The 16,530-nt window shown below is 35.4% G+C and overlaps 1 protein-coding gene across 4 annotated transcripts; it reads right to left on the bottom strand.

Annotated features, from left to right (window-relative positions):
• Nucleotides 1-16: 16 nt before the first annotated feature.
• On the bottom strand, nucleotides 17-16,393 carry LOC110454710. Of its 4 annotated transcripts, XM_021504362.1 has the most exons (18): nucleotides 16,209-16,393; nucleotides 15,809-15,857; nucleotides 14,519-14,664; nucleotides 13,928-14,058; nucleotides 12,809-12,935; nucleotides 12,389-12,457; nucleotides 11,596-11,705; nucleotides 10,998-11,079; nucleotides 9,998-10,165; nucleotides 9,364-9,450; nucleotides 8,624-8,718; nucleotides 8,149-8,250; nucleotides 6,394-6,454; nucleotides 5,944-6,048; nucleotides 4,003-4,067; nucleotides 2,444-2,515; nucleotides 1,135-1,304; nucleotides 17-958 (listed from the first exon to the last, which is right to left on the bottom strand). In XM_021504362.1, the coding sequence occupies exons 2-18, from the start codon at nucleotides 15,855-15,857 to the stop codon at nucleotides 744-746; spliced, it is 1,854 nt and encodes a 617-aa protein (XP_021360037.1). In that variant the 5' UTR covers nucleotides 16,209-16,393; the 3' UTR covers nucleotides 17-743. The 4 variants fall into 4 exon arrangements, with proteins under 4 accessions (XP_021360037.1, XP_021360039.1, XP_021360040.1 ...); XM_021504364.1 differs by lacking the exons at nucleotides 13,928-14,058; nucleotides 14,519-14,664; nucleotides 15,809-15,857; nucleotides 16,209-16,393 and adding exons at nucleotides 13,225-13,274; nucleotides 13,564-13,575; XM_021504365.1 differs by lacking the exons at nucleotides 13,928-14,058; nucleotides 15,809-15,857; nucleotides 16,209-16,393 and having other exon boundaries at nucleotides 14,519-14,592.
• Nucleotides 16,394-16,530: the final 137 nt, after the last annotated feature.

Genomic DNA, 16,530 nt, shown 5'->3' with positions numbered 1-16,530 from the left:
GGGAGGGGGGGGGGGGGGGGCTAATAGTCTGTCATTAAAATACAGTACAAGTGCATATATACATGTATCATATATATCTAAGATATATCTGTTCTGGATATGAGATGTCTTATATAATCTAAGGGTGACCGGGTAGCGCATTTGCCTTTCACCGCGGCGGACGGGGTTCGATTCCCCAATCGGACGTGAAAAGGTATGGGGTCACCTGCCCGAAAACGTGGGTTTACTCCGGGTACTCCGGTTTCCTCCCACAGCATGACCCTCCGTGCGCTAAGATCCGGGCAAACAAGTGTGATAAGTATAAATTATAAAACGTTGTTTCATATTAGTTATTAAGGTTTGGGCGTTTTTTGTCCCGTCACCTACTGTAGTCACAAGGAGAACGACATTGCATTATGAAATGCAGTCTATGGTACACCTTCTCAGGAGGGTGTTCAATACATGTATTGTAACATGTATAAATATTTCTATCTTATGTCGTTTTAATAAAAACGGCCATTTTCAATCTTTAAGTCTTCCTGTTTTTTATTGACTATTGTACTATTGCATAGCTTGCTGCTTGACTAATAGGTGCGATCCATACAACATAAATACATGACCGATATGCTCTTTGAAAAAATGTGACGTTGGCTTTTCAATAATTGTCCCTCTTTATATGAGACGATATTGGTGGAAAGTGTTATGCAGCCCGTACACAGTGTGTAACTGCACTGAGTAGAACTAGAAACAACGGTAGCTTTGTATCAGTGATCCACCCGTACACAGTATGTAACTGCACTGATTAGAACTAAAAACAACGGTAGCTGTGTCTCAGTGCTCCATGAAACTGCTGTCGCCCCGTTATGTGCTGCTTTTGTCTCCTCAATCCAACCATCTACCAGGGTCTCAAGAATGTTCATGGACATAGGGCCGTGTTCCAAAATCACAGAATGGAACTTCTTGATGTCGAACATTTCCCCTACAATAAACATCATAAATACAGTTCATTTCCTTATATGAATTACTTGAATGCATTTATGTTACCAAATCGGGAACCGTCGGCACTTTCCGTAAAACGCACACGGAGAGGACTGACAGTCGAATATTACTATACATTTTATATTTATATTTACGTTGAATGTTTAAAATATCTACCTAATTCTTTTTCTGATTTCCTTCTCAGTTCTCGTATTTTGATTTCCCCCATCTTGTATGCGCATGCTTGACCAGGCCACGTGATGTACCGATTGATTTCAATTTCTACAAATCCCGGTCCATACGCTGTGTAGTTGAACATATAATCCATAGCCTTTTCCTTTGTCCAACTGAAAAATGCAAGTTATTAGAAGGTTGATTATTTGCTTTTTCTCATGTTTCCTTCGTTAATCTAGACTTCTATTTTCCGGTTAAATATTGTAGGTATTCTGAATATAATAACCCTCCCTACAATGTAACATTGTAAACACGAGACTTTCATACATGTTGAAAACTTCTATTGCTTCCGTAGTCTCAATTGATGACTCTTACTTAATAGTCTCTTTCTTTGTTCAAATCCCCTTATGCATTTTACTATAATCAGAGTATAACCCCAATCTCTCATTTAAATTGATATCTTTAAATATAATGCGATGTTACGTAATTGTTCTCGTTGCCAACAAGTAAAACTTTAGTATTACAATTTTCACTATTGTAAAATATTTGTTCAAATCCCCTTCAAATGAAATGTCCAATAATCGCATCTAGACTTCTATTTTCCGGTTAAATATTTTCGGTGACAAAGTGCCATTTATTAACGTTCTCATTTTGATATATGTATTTTACATAATAATCATAAGATCTCTTTTCCTTTGATTTTTGTCTTAAATATCAAGAGCAAGGCTCGTGTGACAGTCTATTAAAATGATGTTATGTATGACGGATTTCTGCTCTACCAAGGGCAAAGACTAACGAATTCCCTCTACTTTTTGTACACATAGTAACATCCCCATAAGTTTGGTTTGGTTATATCTGTAGCGCAAATGGGAAAGGACGCAGACGATAAGAGAAACAGTGTCGTGTCTAAAAGTCCATTGAGATCAAATCCTGGTCTGTCGTAATAGTCTTTTAACACCCAGAATACTGTAAACTCTGTTTTGTTCATTTTCGTCTTTAATTTTTCTTTTCGGAAATGACCATCAAAGCTATATTTATGATGGGGAAATGTTTACAGATACGGGGATCCTTAAGATCCTTTATAAAAAGTGTTCAACCGAGTTCTGTTCCTAATAATAATATCTGTAGTGATAGACAGAATGGCTGATAATCATTTTAATTTATCGCACTATTAGAACGACTAAAAAACTAATGCAATACCATGCATAAACAACGCATCCTAAAATCGACAGGGTATTAATTATTTCAAAAGCTTCGACCATCAACTTTATGTGATTATCAGGTATTCTCAGAGGAACATGTGATATCTTACTCAAAGTGATGTATCCCAGTATCAATGACCAGGCGAGAGGCACGCATCATTTCACCACTGTATCTTCCCATTCTGAAAATATAATAAATATAAACATCAAAATTAATGGATTAAAATCAAAATAAATAAATTAATAAATGAATAAATGATGTCCATAGATTCTCTTCATAAATAAGAAAATTGACGATTACAGTAATATAATTTTAAGGAATAGCAACTATGGCAACATATACAGAATGTAGCAAAAGGATGATCCAGAGAGAATGCACATTGGAATTCAGGTTATATTGACGGAGCATTTTATTGGCAAACAGTAATATTATACATTATATAGGGAAAAGGTTGATACTTGAGATACAGGAAAAACGTTTTTTTTTACCATTGCAGTAAAAAACTAAGTTCCAACTAGAACTGTCATCCGGAGGATAAAAAATACCACTCGCAGATGCTGGTAGTTTATACATCATTTAGTGACCTTGACCTTGGGATTTCTGGAGAAGTTATTTCGCATAAAAGACCGTAACTACATTAAAAAATGTTGAGATCTGAAATCAAAATGCTGATGCACAACTAAATAATATACTTATCATTCAAATAACTTTTTTAATAAAATCTGCCTGTTAGTTAAGATGGAGTTTTCCGGACAACTGACTTCGCATGAAGGGCAGTAACTCCCTTAAAAAGTGTTGGCATCTCTAATTAAAACTAGATAATTAACTGATCATTCAAGTGAAGCTTACAAAAATCTGTCTGTTAGTTAAGATGGAGTTTTCCGAAAAAGTTACTGTGGACGATAGACAGACAGACAGACAGACAGGGTGATTCCAATATACCCCTTCGTTGCAGGGGATGTGGGGGGGGGGGGNTTTTGAAAGTGAATTATTATCCTTCTTTTTGGGAATGCCAAGAGGTTTTACAATTCACACGAAGCCTAACTAAACTCATTTGTTGATGCTTTATTTCCCTGTCCTTTTACACAATAGAATATCTGTCTTATGTGGGGTTTAAATTATAATAAGTACTTCATGCGATTGAATTGGAGACAGATACAGAAAACCTCCAAAATACCCCAGTTATCGCAATGGATGCAAAGCAAAGCTACACTAATGCGAGTGAAAGAATCTAACGATCAGAAACAATCGCAGTCTTCTCGAACCCCAAAACTTAAAGTCAGTCTTTAGACATCAATTTCATATTATTTTATCCCTCTGACAACGTATGATTACAAACTGGACCGAAATGAACTTGAGTTATATCCATGATTGTCCAAGCCAATCAGAGGCCATGCAGCCTTCTTGTCCAATCGAAAAATGAAATTCGCGGTTTGTAGTGCCATAATACATTTACATACACATACTAGTTTGAACCTTTACACAAATGTTAACGTTTTCATATCAAAAATGGGTCATGGTATCCCCTACTCCACCCCACCCTAGCATGCCACATGTTGCAATACCAACATACAATGACTGAGGAAATTAAAAGGAGAGACAAAAATAACTTTAAGCACGTACTAAAGGCATTTCCACATACTGTATGTTCGGTATGTTTATACTTACAGTTCATAGTCATCTGCATACAGTCCCATCTCTTCGCCGAGGTATTCTGAATATAATCCCCATCCCTGCAATGTAAAATTGTAAACACGAAACGTCAATGCATGTTGAAAACTGCTCTTGCTTCCGTAATCTCTTCAATTGATGCCTCTTACTTAATAGTCTCTTTCCATAGTCTGTTTTAAATATGCATTTCACTATAACCAGAGTATAACCCCAATCTCTCATTTTAATTGATATCTATTAAACATAATGCAATGTCACGTTATTGTTCTCGTAAAAGTTAACCACTGTGACACTGTGAAATAAAAAAAATGGTAAGTAATAGTAGTGATGTAGGCGAGAAGAAATTGCAAATTAAATGTTACAATTGTCACTATTGTTAAATATTTGTTTAAATCCCTTCGAATGATATTTCCAATAATCGCATACTGCAATGCACTTTGTGGGGAATAGCGGGGGTCGAACTAGGGTCCTTTATATAGCAAAGCCTATATTTGACGTATGTTGCCATACAGGAATATGCTAGCCCAGAACCAAACTGGATGCGCAATGTATGGGCCTCAAAGTATATTATAAAAATAATTAATCAAGGGAAGTGACTTTAAGCCAGAAACATATTTTTTGTTACTTCATTTGCTATATAGAAGGGAAAATACTCAAATTAAAAGCAAATACTCCTAGTAGAATTCCTCTTTGCGCTAATACATTTGTAACTGACGCAGTGCTTACGTTACCTGAAGGATGGAAGTACTCAAAGTCACGAATGTGCACAACCCAAACAACAGAAACATAAGTCGTTACGCTACTTAGATACAAACGAATGATAGTTACAGACATATTGTAACTAAGGAGAAGTGGAACAGGCGGTAGTTAAGGGCAGGTGGTGCAGCCGGCAGCTAGGGACAGGTGGTACAGACGGTAGTTAAGGACATGTGGTACAGAGGGTAATTAAGGGCAGGTGGTGCAGCCGGCAGCTAGGAACAGGTTATACAGACGGTAGTTAAGGACAAGTGGTAGAGACGGTATTTAGGGACAGGTGGTATAGACGGTAGTTAAGGACATGTGGTACAGACGGTATTTAGGGACAGGTGGTATAGACGGTACATTATAGTTAAGGAAATGTGATACAGACGGTAGCTAGGGACAGGTGGTACAGACGGTAGTTAAGGACGTGTGGTACAGACGGTAGCTAGGGACAGGTTGTATAGACGGTAGTTAAGGACATGTGGTACAGACGGTAGCTAGGGACAGGTTGTATAGACGGTAGTCAAGGAAATGTGGTACAGACGGTAGCTAGGGACAGGTTGTATAGACGGTAGTTAAGGACATTTGGTACAGACGGTAGCTAGGGACAGGTTGTATAGACGGTAGCTAAGGACAGGTGGAATAGACGGTAGCTATGGACAGGTCGTACAAACGGTAGCTAAGGACAGGTTGAACAGACGGTAGCTAAGGACGGGTGGTACAAACGGTAGCTAAGGATAGGTGGTACCGACGGTAGTAAAGGACAGGTGGTACATGTACAGACGGTAGCTAGGGACAGGTGGTACAGACGGTAGCTAAGGACAGATGGAATAGACGGTAGCTAAGGACAAGTGGTACAAACGGTAGCTAAGGACAGGTGGAAAAGACGGTAGCTAAGGACGGGTGTAGTTAAGGTCAGGTGGTACAAACAGTAGCTAAGGACTGGTGGTACAGACGATAGCTACAAGGATAGGTGGCACAGACGGCAGCTAGGGACAAGTGGCACAGACGGTAGCTAAGGACAGGTGGTACAGTACAAACTGTAGCTAAGGACATGTGGAACAGACGGTAGCTAAGTACATGTTTGATTTTATTTTCTTACAGAACAAAGCTTGACACAGTGATTTATAAAACATTTCATTGCTAATTATCCCGATGTTAATACATAATTGTCAAAGCGTGTTGCAGAAGACTGACCTCTACGTAGGCTGAAAAAAACGGCAGGGTAAATGGGACATCATAGAAACTGTACTCCGGGAATCGTCTATACTTGGCAAGATCTGCTTTCATGGTGTAGCTGTGCTGTGATGCAAAAATAGAACGCTGAACATAACAAATACATTGAGGATTTTGTAAACGGAAATATCAATTACCTTTTGTACAATGTATTGTTTTAAAAACAAACCACAACACCATCAGATACTGCTGATCAATTGTCTGATTGTTTCATTTGGTTATATATAAATACATATCAATCATATTTACAAAGGCTTGTGAAAACAATAAAACTGGGCAATTAGTTATGGATGGCCTCTGGTGTTTCTGCCTTTGCATAAATCAACATATTATGATATTTTAAAGTTAAATCTGATAAAAATGAAAATATCAAATGATATGCGTTGATGTCATTATGCACAACAATTATACCTGCATATGGTGACCAGGATAGGCTTCGTGGAGACTTAGTGCCATGTAGTCAAATGTAGGACTGAAAAGAGATAAAGTGAGACAATTTGAATTGTTCAATCTCATGATTTCCTTTACTTTGTATATAAATATTGTAAGATTCATGTACATGTATTTACGGTCCGGATACATGTATTATAGACGTAACGCCAGGATACGCAATTTCTTGCTCGTTTTATACCCATGGTAAAACCTAATCTTAACCCAGAGTTGTTCAGTCGTACACATGTGTTAGTGAGTGTGAGAAACGACAACTCTGGGTATAGATTGTTAGTGAGTGTGATGAACGACAACTCCGGGTAGAGATTGTTAGTGAGTGTAAGGAACGATAACTCTCGGTATAGATTGTTAGTGAGTATATGGAAAGATAACTCTGGGTAAAGATTGTTAGTGAGTGTGAGGAACGACAACTCTGGGTAGAGATTGTTAGTGAGTGTGATGAACGAAAACTCTAGGTAAAGATTGTTAGTGAGTGTCAGGAACGACAACTTGGTAGATATTGATAGTGTGTTTGAGGAACGACAACTCTGTGTATAGATTGTTAGTGAGTGTGAGGAATGACAACTCTGGGTAGAGATTGTTAGTGAGTATAAGCAACGACAACTCTGGGTAGAAATTATTAGTGAGTGTGAGGAACGACAACTCTGGTAAAGATTGTAAGTGAGTGTGAGGAACGACAACTCAGGGTAAAGATTGTTAGTGAGTGTGAGGAACGACAACTCTGGGTAAATATCGTTAGTGAGTTAGAGGATCGACAACTCTGGGTAGATATTGTTAGTGAGTGTCAGGAACGACAACTCTGGGTAGAGATTGTTAGTGAGTGTGAGGAACGACAACTCTGGGAAGATATTGTTAGTGAGTGTAAGCAACTACGACTCTGAGTAAGGATTAATGGTGAATGTAAGGAGCTACGACTCTGAGTAAGGATTGTTGGTGAGTGTAACGAGCTACGACTCTGAGTAAGGTTTGTTGGTGATTGTAAGGAACTACGACTCTGAGTGAGGATTGTTGGTGAGTGTAGGGAGCTACGATTCTGAGTAAGGATTGATGGTGAGTGAAAGGAACGACACCGAGTAGAGATTGTTTAAGAGTATAAAGAGCTGCTACTCTCAATGGAGATTATTTATGATTGTGTAGAACGACAACTATTAGAAAAGATTGTCGGAGAGTATTGGGAACGACAATTCTTGGTAGAGATATTGCTAGTTAAAAAGTAGAGAAAGGAACGACAACTCTGGTTATAGGTTCTGAGAGAGTGTAAAGGACGAAAACTCTAGGTAGCGATTGTAAGTGAGTGTAGGGAATGACACCTCTTTGCCGATATCGCGTGTCGCATTGTAAGACATATTCAACTACGGTAAACCTTATTATTAGCGTTACAAAACATATTTTACGCTAGGTTCAACCTTATGATTTCTCGTGTGTAAACAATGAAGGCGTAAATATTACTGATGCAAAGTTGTCCCTGTATGCAACGTAAACAAGATCACTTGTACTTGTTTATAGCAACGACAGGGATCCAATGTGAAGCATGAACTATGATAGGCTAACATGAATTACTTTTAAAGCATGCACTCTATATATATGCACTTCATAAACATGCGTTCCATAAATATGGACTCCTTAAATATGTACTCAAAATATATGTAAATATGAACCCTAAAGCATGTACTCCATATAAATGTACTTCACATATTTTTTTCTTGCACAACTTACTTTTCCCGTGGTCTGTATAGGTTGATAAGGAATTTGCCGGGATTGACCTCAGAAGCCAAGGCATACGAACCCCCAGTGCCGTCATTTGGGGATTTCTCCACTCTGAATGAACACCAATCAAGACATCGACAGAGATATCATACTCTTAAAGATGGTTTCAGTTAAAATGTTATATAACATGGAACATTTTGAAGCTTGAAACTTTATAAAAATGGAAATAAAATATGAAGACCTTAAATGATTATCAATACTTTTGTTCCGATATAGGAGTAACGATAATAATAATTTCTGTTTGAGAATCATTCTGTCCTAAAGACAGTTTAAACTTCAAACTACCATAGCAATACAACCAAATCATGAAATTCAATCTTACAAATAGAGCGATTATCTATTATATATGAAGTAAACGTTAAGTTATATTATGCCCAATTGTAAAAACTAGGAACCTAGAACAATTCTAATATAATTTACTTACGTCATCATAACGTTCGGTATATTTGTAAAGTATTTTGGCAATATCGGTCTGATTCTGTTGTTTACAAGGTCCGTGTATTCTTCAACTATTTCATCCTGGTTAAAACAATAATAATATATATATCTCACGTCAGAAAGGTACATGAATGGGGTGTACTTTAGGGAAATCCCACCCAAGAACCCTTTTATATAAAATAGTTTTAACTGGAGGCTTGCACAAATTTTAAACTTCGAGAGTGGGATTTCCCTATGTTACATAATTGAGAATTATGTACATGTAAATACTTTTTTCTATCATTCCAACAGGTCGTTTTGATTGTCTACTGCATAAAAAATAAATCTTTTCCCCTTGGATTATTTGACAAAAACAAACAAGTCTGTGAAACTAACATGCATAATTCCCCATTATGCCAAACGTGATATTGCGTATTTTATAGATTATTTTTTCTTAACCTGGGATTTTCTATCATACAAGATAGGAATCAATAAAAAAAAGATCCATTGTAGATGTCGATTCTTTAAAGGTGACCATAGCTTACACACGTGTAATTGTACCTTACAAATATTTTAGTAATTTCTAAATATTCCAAAATCCCGAATTACGTACGAAATATTATTTTATATAAACTTGGTAATAAACCACTTGCCATTACTTTCCTGAATTTGATAAATGTGTTCCATAGTTGATATCGATCTTGGTAAACATTATTTCACATTTTTATATATTTTCATTTTACTTACTGCATCATCGATGATGAATCTAGCGTCGTTTTTAATACTGTCAAAAAAGTCTTTTACAGAACCCATGAAGGAAAACCGATTCAAAACCTGAAATAAAACAAATTATAATAGAAACAATTAATGAAAATTGACTTTGCATATTAAAAATACCCCGCTTAGTAGAAATACGTGATTATGCTAATGTTTAAACATTAAACCAAAAAGGGTTAACCGTGAAAGTATAAACAAAAGAAGAGAAAATAAAAATGTTGACAGGAAAAAATAATTAAAAAATAGTTAAATGATAAAAAAAATTCTCCGATTCAGCAATGACATTTGCCCCGGGAGAAGAGCATGCCGCTGACATTTTGGTATTGTAAGTAACAATTGGTTTATAATGAATGAAATAGACAAACATAATTGAAATAAACATGCGTATCTGAAATATTGAAATGCTTTACCAAAACAACAAAGACTTTTCAAATGTATTACCTGTAACTGAGCGAGATCGGGTTATCTCAGTCGAGGGTTAAGCTTAACCGAGGTTGGGATGTTTCAAAATCTTAGCCCGAGACTCAATTAACCCGATCTTGCTCAGTTACAGGTAAAATATTTTTATCAATCTTTGTTGTTATTTTGTTTTTTTGTTCACCACCTTTTGCATGTTTCCGTATATTCGGTTGACCTCCTGCAGCCCAAGGTTGTGGACATACTCAGGCGACACATCCAGAGAAGTATGCCACTTGAGACACGCTCGATAGTAGTCGACGCCATTCCGCAGGGACTTAACAGACGTCTGAGGCCTCGTGTGATGAAGGTAGGTCTTTAATGTAAACAAACGAATATAATAATAATAATAATAATAATAATTTGAGGTTCTTTTATACCGCTTTATCAAAAACTAGTTCGTAGGTCGTCTCAAAGCCGTTCGCAAATTATTATCGGCGGTTATAGGGCTTTTGCAACCAGTCAATATCTTGATCAACTCCATTAGGAGCATACAACCGGTGCTGCCATTTCGACGCTCACAGCTAGCATTCTACAATTCTAGCACTGCCCAACCACGTACTCATTTAGAGCTGAGTAGACTGGGGCAAGCGGAGTAAAGTATCTTGCTCAAAGATTCAACACAGTGCCGTACCGTGACTCGAACCCTCAACCCGTCGGTCACGAGCCCGGCGTCCTACCACTAGACTACGTGCCTCCACAGGTATTTACATACATGTATTTCACATATAGTTTGATAATTAAAATTGTATGCAATTAGTAACATTTACATGTTATTCAATAAAATGTTTTTTTTTCCCGTTTCATTTGTTATTGTTGAAGTTCTTTGCTGTGTTTAGTTATTAATGCAAAACCCATTGTTTTTTAGCTTCAACTTTGAATTCCAGAGATTGCCTTGTGTGTTGATGATGTGATATTTTTCTAATTGTCGTTATTTCTTAATCCTTTGAAACCGAAATGTGAGAAATATGCATCTATATTTAAATATATTCACATTTATAATGTAATATCTGTCCTTGCTTACTTTTGATACAATTGAGTGATAGTGACACGTGATATAAAAGAATCGATATGAAAAATATTTCACAATTCAGTTTTTTCATATTTTGCATTCTTTCCTACTTTTGCTGTTAATTGAAACAACTCACGTTTTCTATATAGTCTTTAAGTCTTCTGTAAGAATCCAGTACTCCTGCAATGCCCTCTCTACCTCTTCTCCTCAGCGACAGCCTGGGTGATTTGATGAAAATAGTATTAGTATAATTATGTACTGTTTAATTTGTACATACTTATTTATAATTATATCTTATCTATTGCTTAACCTTTGTAGCCAAGCTTATCTATTATTGGTAATGTTTTATGAACATAACTAACAGATTGCTTACCAAATGAACATACATTTATGACATGTTAATAATTTACAAATTACATAATTGTCTGTTAATTTTCTTGGCTTTTATCTATTGCTAAACCCTGAGACATATATCTTATCTGAAGCTAATGTTTATTTATTTTTAAAGTTTTGTTTAGATGTTGCTAAAACGCACATTTTTATCAGTTGAACTAAATCTCACTAAAACAAATCTCACTAAACTTAAACATGAAAATATAAATTGCATACTTTTAAATTTACACAGATAACTTAAAGATAAATTACTAAAAGTATACCTGATATACCGTATGATATGTAATTCCAAAAATGACAAGAAATTGTTTCTAAAATATTTCTTTTACGAAATCCTGTACCTGACTTTCTCGGGTATTAAAGACTTCTCGAGTGACTTGTTAAACGGAATATAGAAGTTAGACTCATCAACACCAACAAGCAATTCTTGAATTTGATCTGGTACTGCGGCCTGAAATTAGAACAAATTGTTAACAAAGTAATCGGCCAGTTAAAAAATAATGTAAAACGATTTAATATGAATAACTAATATATGTATTTCTTACATATTTGCCATTAAAATATGGGATTCTATCAACTTGATAAAACTGATATCTTTCACACTGTGACAACAGTGTGAAAATATCACTTTTTGGTATTGACCAATCATATTACAGCGAAGGTAGAATAAGTGGCTGTTGTGATAAATTGTTTAGTACACACTTAAGTATTACATAAATATACTATTAATGACATTTTGTATAAGCAATTATACCAGAAAATAACAGAAAACGTCGGAATTGCGTTGATTATCCCATTCAAAATGGCGCGCAGTCTTGTTGTCAAGCATGAACTCATTAGAATATGGCGCTAATTATTACGCTTCTGATTCCCGACTTTTTTAATGCATTACATTTTTCATGTTTTATGTTTTAAAAATGTATTAAATAGAAAATTTAATGGTGTCTTCAGTAAAAACAAATATATTTCACGAGTGTGGCTAATATTTTGATTTTTTTCACGAGTGCTGCATTAAATATCGATCTCTATACATTTACATTTCAACGATTCTCCTGTGATAAAAATGAACATTCCTTTATGCAAATACATTTTTAATTTTCTTTTTTATTTAGTTGAAATTATATACTTCATTACAATAGAAACTTTGTGATATGTCAAATTGAGTCGAATAGCTTCATTCATCCTGGAGATTACTTCGTCGACCTGAAAGAGAACAATTGAAATGAAAATAGTAAATTGAAATATTGTTAGCTTTATGACAATAGATATGTTTAAAATGCACCCATCTTACCTGTTTTTGATACAGAAATAGATAAAAATTGGTTGATTGAAATCCCGTAACCTTTTCGTTTTGTAACATTGTGTATACTTTTGAATTCATTCTTAAACTTAACATAGTGATAAATTAATACCTGATTTGACCAAATTTACATATTAACACCAACGTTTGATGGGTAAAAACAATGTCGATGTACAGTAAATAGAAACCATGGGATTCTACGAAATCCTTTATTCCACTAAACACTGATATACTAGTAAGGTATGTTGTCTTACCAATTTTGGCATGTTGAACATTCTAACAATGTAATTTTCGAAGTCACCTCGTGTGTTAGTCTCCGCTTTTTCTACCGGAAAATACAAATGGATCCCCTCTAGAAAATTAACAGGACTCAGCACATACCTGCGGGTGAAAATTGAATCGGGTACATTTTGTAATGATCAACGACTATACCACATAATTAAAGCACTAAGAATACCGCGCTTAAAATAAAACAATTCTGGTGTTTGTAATGTTCCAAAGAACGAAACAGTAAACAAAACCATCGCTGAGGTGAACTATTTCATAATAGTTAATAATTACATTCTATATCACTGTCAAAAATCAACCAAGACAAACAAAACAAAACATAAACGTTACATTAACAACTAAGATGAATCAAAAGAGGAGGCAAGACACAGCATTATCGCACCTCAGACAAGGGTTTCCCACGTCATACCCGATGCTAGATTTTTCCATCTCGTCCGATCTGTCTAGCACCTCTACGTGATAAATTATATTTGACGATGATGATTTGATGATGTATTCATCCGCAAGATATACCAAATAGGAGTCAGTATTGAAATAATTCTTTTTATTATTCAACATAATAAGTTTGCGTTAACATTATTATTCCCAGTATATATAGATATATATTTATGCCGTGAATTATGGTTTTCATCTCCTATCAGCACAACCTACATGTACATTGTTTATGTGGACGCTTTCAAACACAGCTTTAGTTGTGAAGAGGTCATATTAAATTTAGGGCCCACACGGGATACCTGTGTACCATGATAGAAATTGAAATATAATCGAGAAACACTTTCCTGTAACTATGTGAGTTTGGGTTACCTCGGTTATGGGATAAGAATCTGCAACATCCCGAACTCAATCGGCTAACGTTTTTGTTAGAATAAGATTACAGAATCTTAGTTTTCTACCGCGATAACCCGATCGCGCTTAGTTACATATCATATGGTTAATTGATAACACAGTTTGACCTATATCGATCTAATTAAAAAGTCACAAAAAGGGAAGACAACATAAAGCTATACTTATATCACGTCAACAAAATATAAGATTGAAACTTGTTAATCTGATGGCGTTTTTGCATGTTGTATAAGATTACTTACGTGGCCCATTTGTAACCGTCGAGGAAAGTTGTTATGTAATCTTTAAAAATGACATACTCCATTTGCTTAGCCTTGCTGAGTTCATCCTTATTTATTAACTCCACCATTGACAGAAATGATTCAACCGCTTCCTAGAAGGTAAATCATCTTAAGATCGCCATTCACGTGCAAGTAATAAAGAGAAAAAAATCATTTCTTTATTTTGCTTTTAACGAATCTCCAGTAAATATATGTGGATGCGAATATGGAGGTATTAAAACATTGTTTATTGCTATTGTTATCTGAATGGATCCATATTGTGCTTAGTCTGCAGTAAACTATGTCTTTTAGATGGCTCTACAGACTGCTAGATATATACCAGGACACTAAATGACAAAATAAAGTCGACTTTTCGAGATCAAAAGAGACAGACAAGAAATAACTATTCATCACACAAAACAACACCATAAAAAATATCGGCATTTTCTGAAATAGAACTGTTTGAGAAAGTGTTGTTTATGTAAGAGTAAGTATAGATAAAAATATTTCATACGTTAAAAAATAAAGTCCAAATTGTTTGTAATATTGATTTATATTATAATGTATACAAACCTTTTTTCGTTCAATCACAGACAAATTCATTGATTGTGTGGCATCATTATACTTATATACGCCCTGGTAGGTTGAAAACTCTGGGGAATATTGCATCCGAAAGTCCCAGAAATGACGTAGTACGAGATCAAAGGTTACATCATCAGCTATATAAGACAAAATATCCGGCATCTTTACAGTCACACGACCAAAGAAAAAAACAATGACAAAAACTGCAAATGACGGACAGATAAGATAACTATTAATTCGTCATTTTTTCACATGCACGCTTTCACAACACACATGGATGGACGTCTTTTAATGACCTTAGCTGTTAAAAGGACGTTACACAATATAAAACCAAAACCAAACTCTCACAAAAAGCTTTGTAAGGAACACCGTGCTACTGCCGCACTTTTAACTGTATATCAGAAACTTAATATCTGTCAAGGTTCTAGCCTTGAAACATATTAATGACGACAGAAAACAACTGCAGTGCTCAGAGTGTAAACAGGCATTCGGGCCGGACCAGATTCCATCGCTATATCAGTACATCATGTCTGTCATATGGCTCTTCAGGCCAACAACATACTGATCTTCAGTCTTCAGATAATTGTTTTGTTGTGCTAACAATCTGAGATGACTGATAAACGCTAGAAACCTTTAACAGTCACTAAACAACATAAACAGGAGGTTACTTCATGTTTGAATAAAAAACAATAAAAGTATCTAGTGTTTTGGCTTAAAGAGGAACAGGTATCATTTAAGAAATAAATGCTTCGTCTTTCACAAACGACCCAAATATATGTATAACTACGGTAACTACGGTAATTATTGCATTATGCCTTCAAAGGCTCACAAGATGCATGTGTATTGACAATACTCGAGTAATGATAAATAATAATGCAACTCAATGTGATTAAGGGAGAATTTATGACCAATAACAAACAATACTTATGATTTGTTAGCATAACGTTGGTCAATGTTACGCTTTTAATTCACATCCGTTTAAATAGTAGGTATCTGTAAAAGTCTTGTTCAGCTTTAAACAATGAACAATAGTTTGATACGTTATTCTGTTTATAATTTAGAAGCAAGCACAACGTTGTCCAATAATGTATAGCTCTAAATTAACACTAAGTTGTAGCACTCTGAAGTTAAGCTGAACAGAACGAACCAAAGTTTAATAGGGCATTACCTCCCCTACTCATGTTCATTTATAATAAATGTAATATCTTAAAACAAAGCAAAATTACACTTGTAAATTATACGGCAGCAATATGTGTGTAGAAGTATTGTTATACAATTTACCTTCAGCTGAGATAAACGCCCCACACAGCACACATACAAACATCCACATCTACAAAACACAAGCCATGGAATTCATGTTGTTCGATAGTGGTAAGACATGTACCAATGATTATATACTGTAAATCAGTATTTACACACAGTGTACGACAACTACACACATATTTATTCATATTAACTTAAAAAACAATATAAAGTTGCTATAAAGATGAATATTTGCAGAAAAAATTGATGCATAACACATTTAGATGTTTCTGATTTTTCGTATATAATCATTGAAATGCTATAAGTACACAATAGCATGTATAGAAATGAAAAAGATAACTAGGTATATACAAAATAAGGATACATGACGATTTTAAATATTACGTGCCTTGGGAAACATCATAATAAATCTCCTTACCCTGATCTGTCGTTGTAAGCTTTAGTTCCAGATTCCATATATATTGTGATTCATATCAAGGCTGCGTTTTATTGTGCATCACAACATGGCAGGGTGAAGCGTATCACAGTTTCAAGCCTTATGGTACATGCCGATAACGTTTTCAGCCAGGGAGATGATGAACGTCTACAATTTCCCACGAGGTCGTCGTTGTATATATTAACGGTTGCCAGACTTACATACACTCTTCTCGAACCACCTATGTTGAAGATAACAGTGTTTTCACGTCGAGTGATATGTTCACTTATCAGGAGCACATCTATGTTACGAGCATTACTCTCTG

This window comes from Mizuhopecten yessoensis, unplaced genomic scaffold (assembly GCF_002113885.1).
Source record: "Mizuhopecten yessoensis strain PY_sf001 unplaced genomic scaffold, ASM211388v2 scaffold8035, whole genome shotgun sequence".
Taxonomy (NCBI): Eukaryota; Metazoa; Mollusca; class Bivalvia; order Pectinida; family Pectinidae; genus Mizuhopecten; species Mizuhopecten yessoensis.
The sequence above is the reverse complement of the archived record's forward strand: the minus strand, read 5'-3'. Positions and strand labels throughout refer to the sequence as shown.

Excerpts from the sequence above, each read along its gene's own strand:
- LOC110454710 (XM_021504362.1), bottom strand. The coding sequence starts at position 15,857 with ATGTGGATGTTTGTATGTGTGCTGTGTGGGGCGTTTATCTCAGCTGAA. Across the intron at positions 12,458-12,808 it reads TGTTCAACATGCCAAAATTG|GTCGACGAAGTAATCTCCAG; the intron begins GTAAGACAACAT and ends GTTCTCTTTCAG. Across the intron at positions 6,049-6,393 it reads ATCCTGGTCACCATATGCAG|CACAGCTACACCATGAAAGC; the intron begins GTATAATTGTTG and ends TTTGCATCACAG.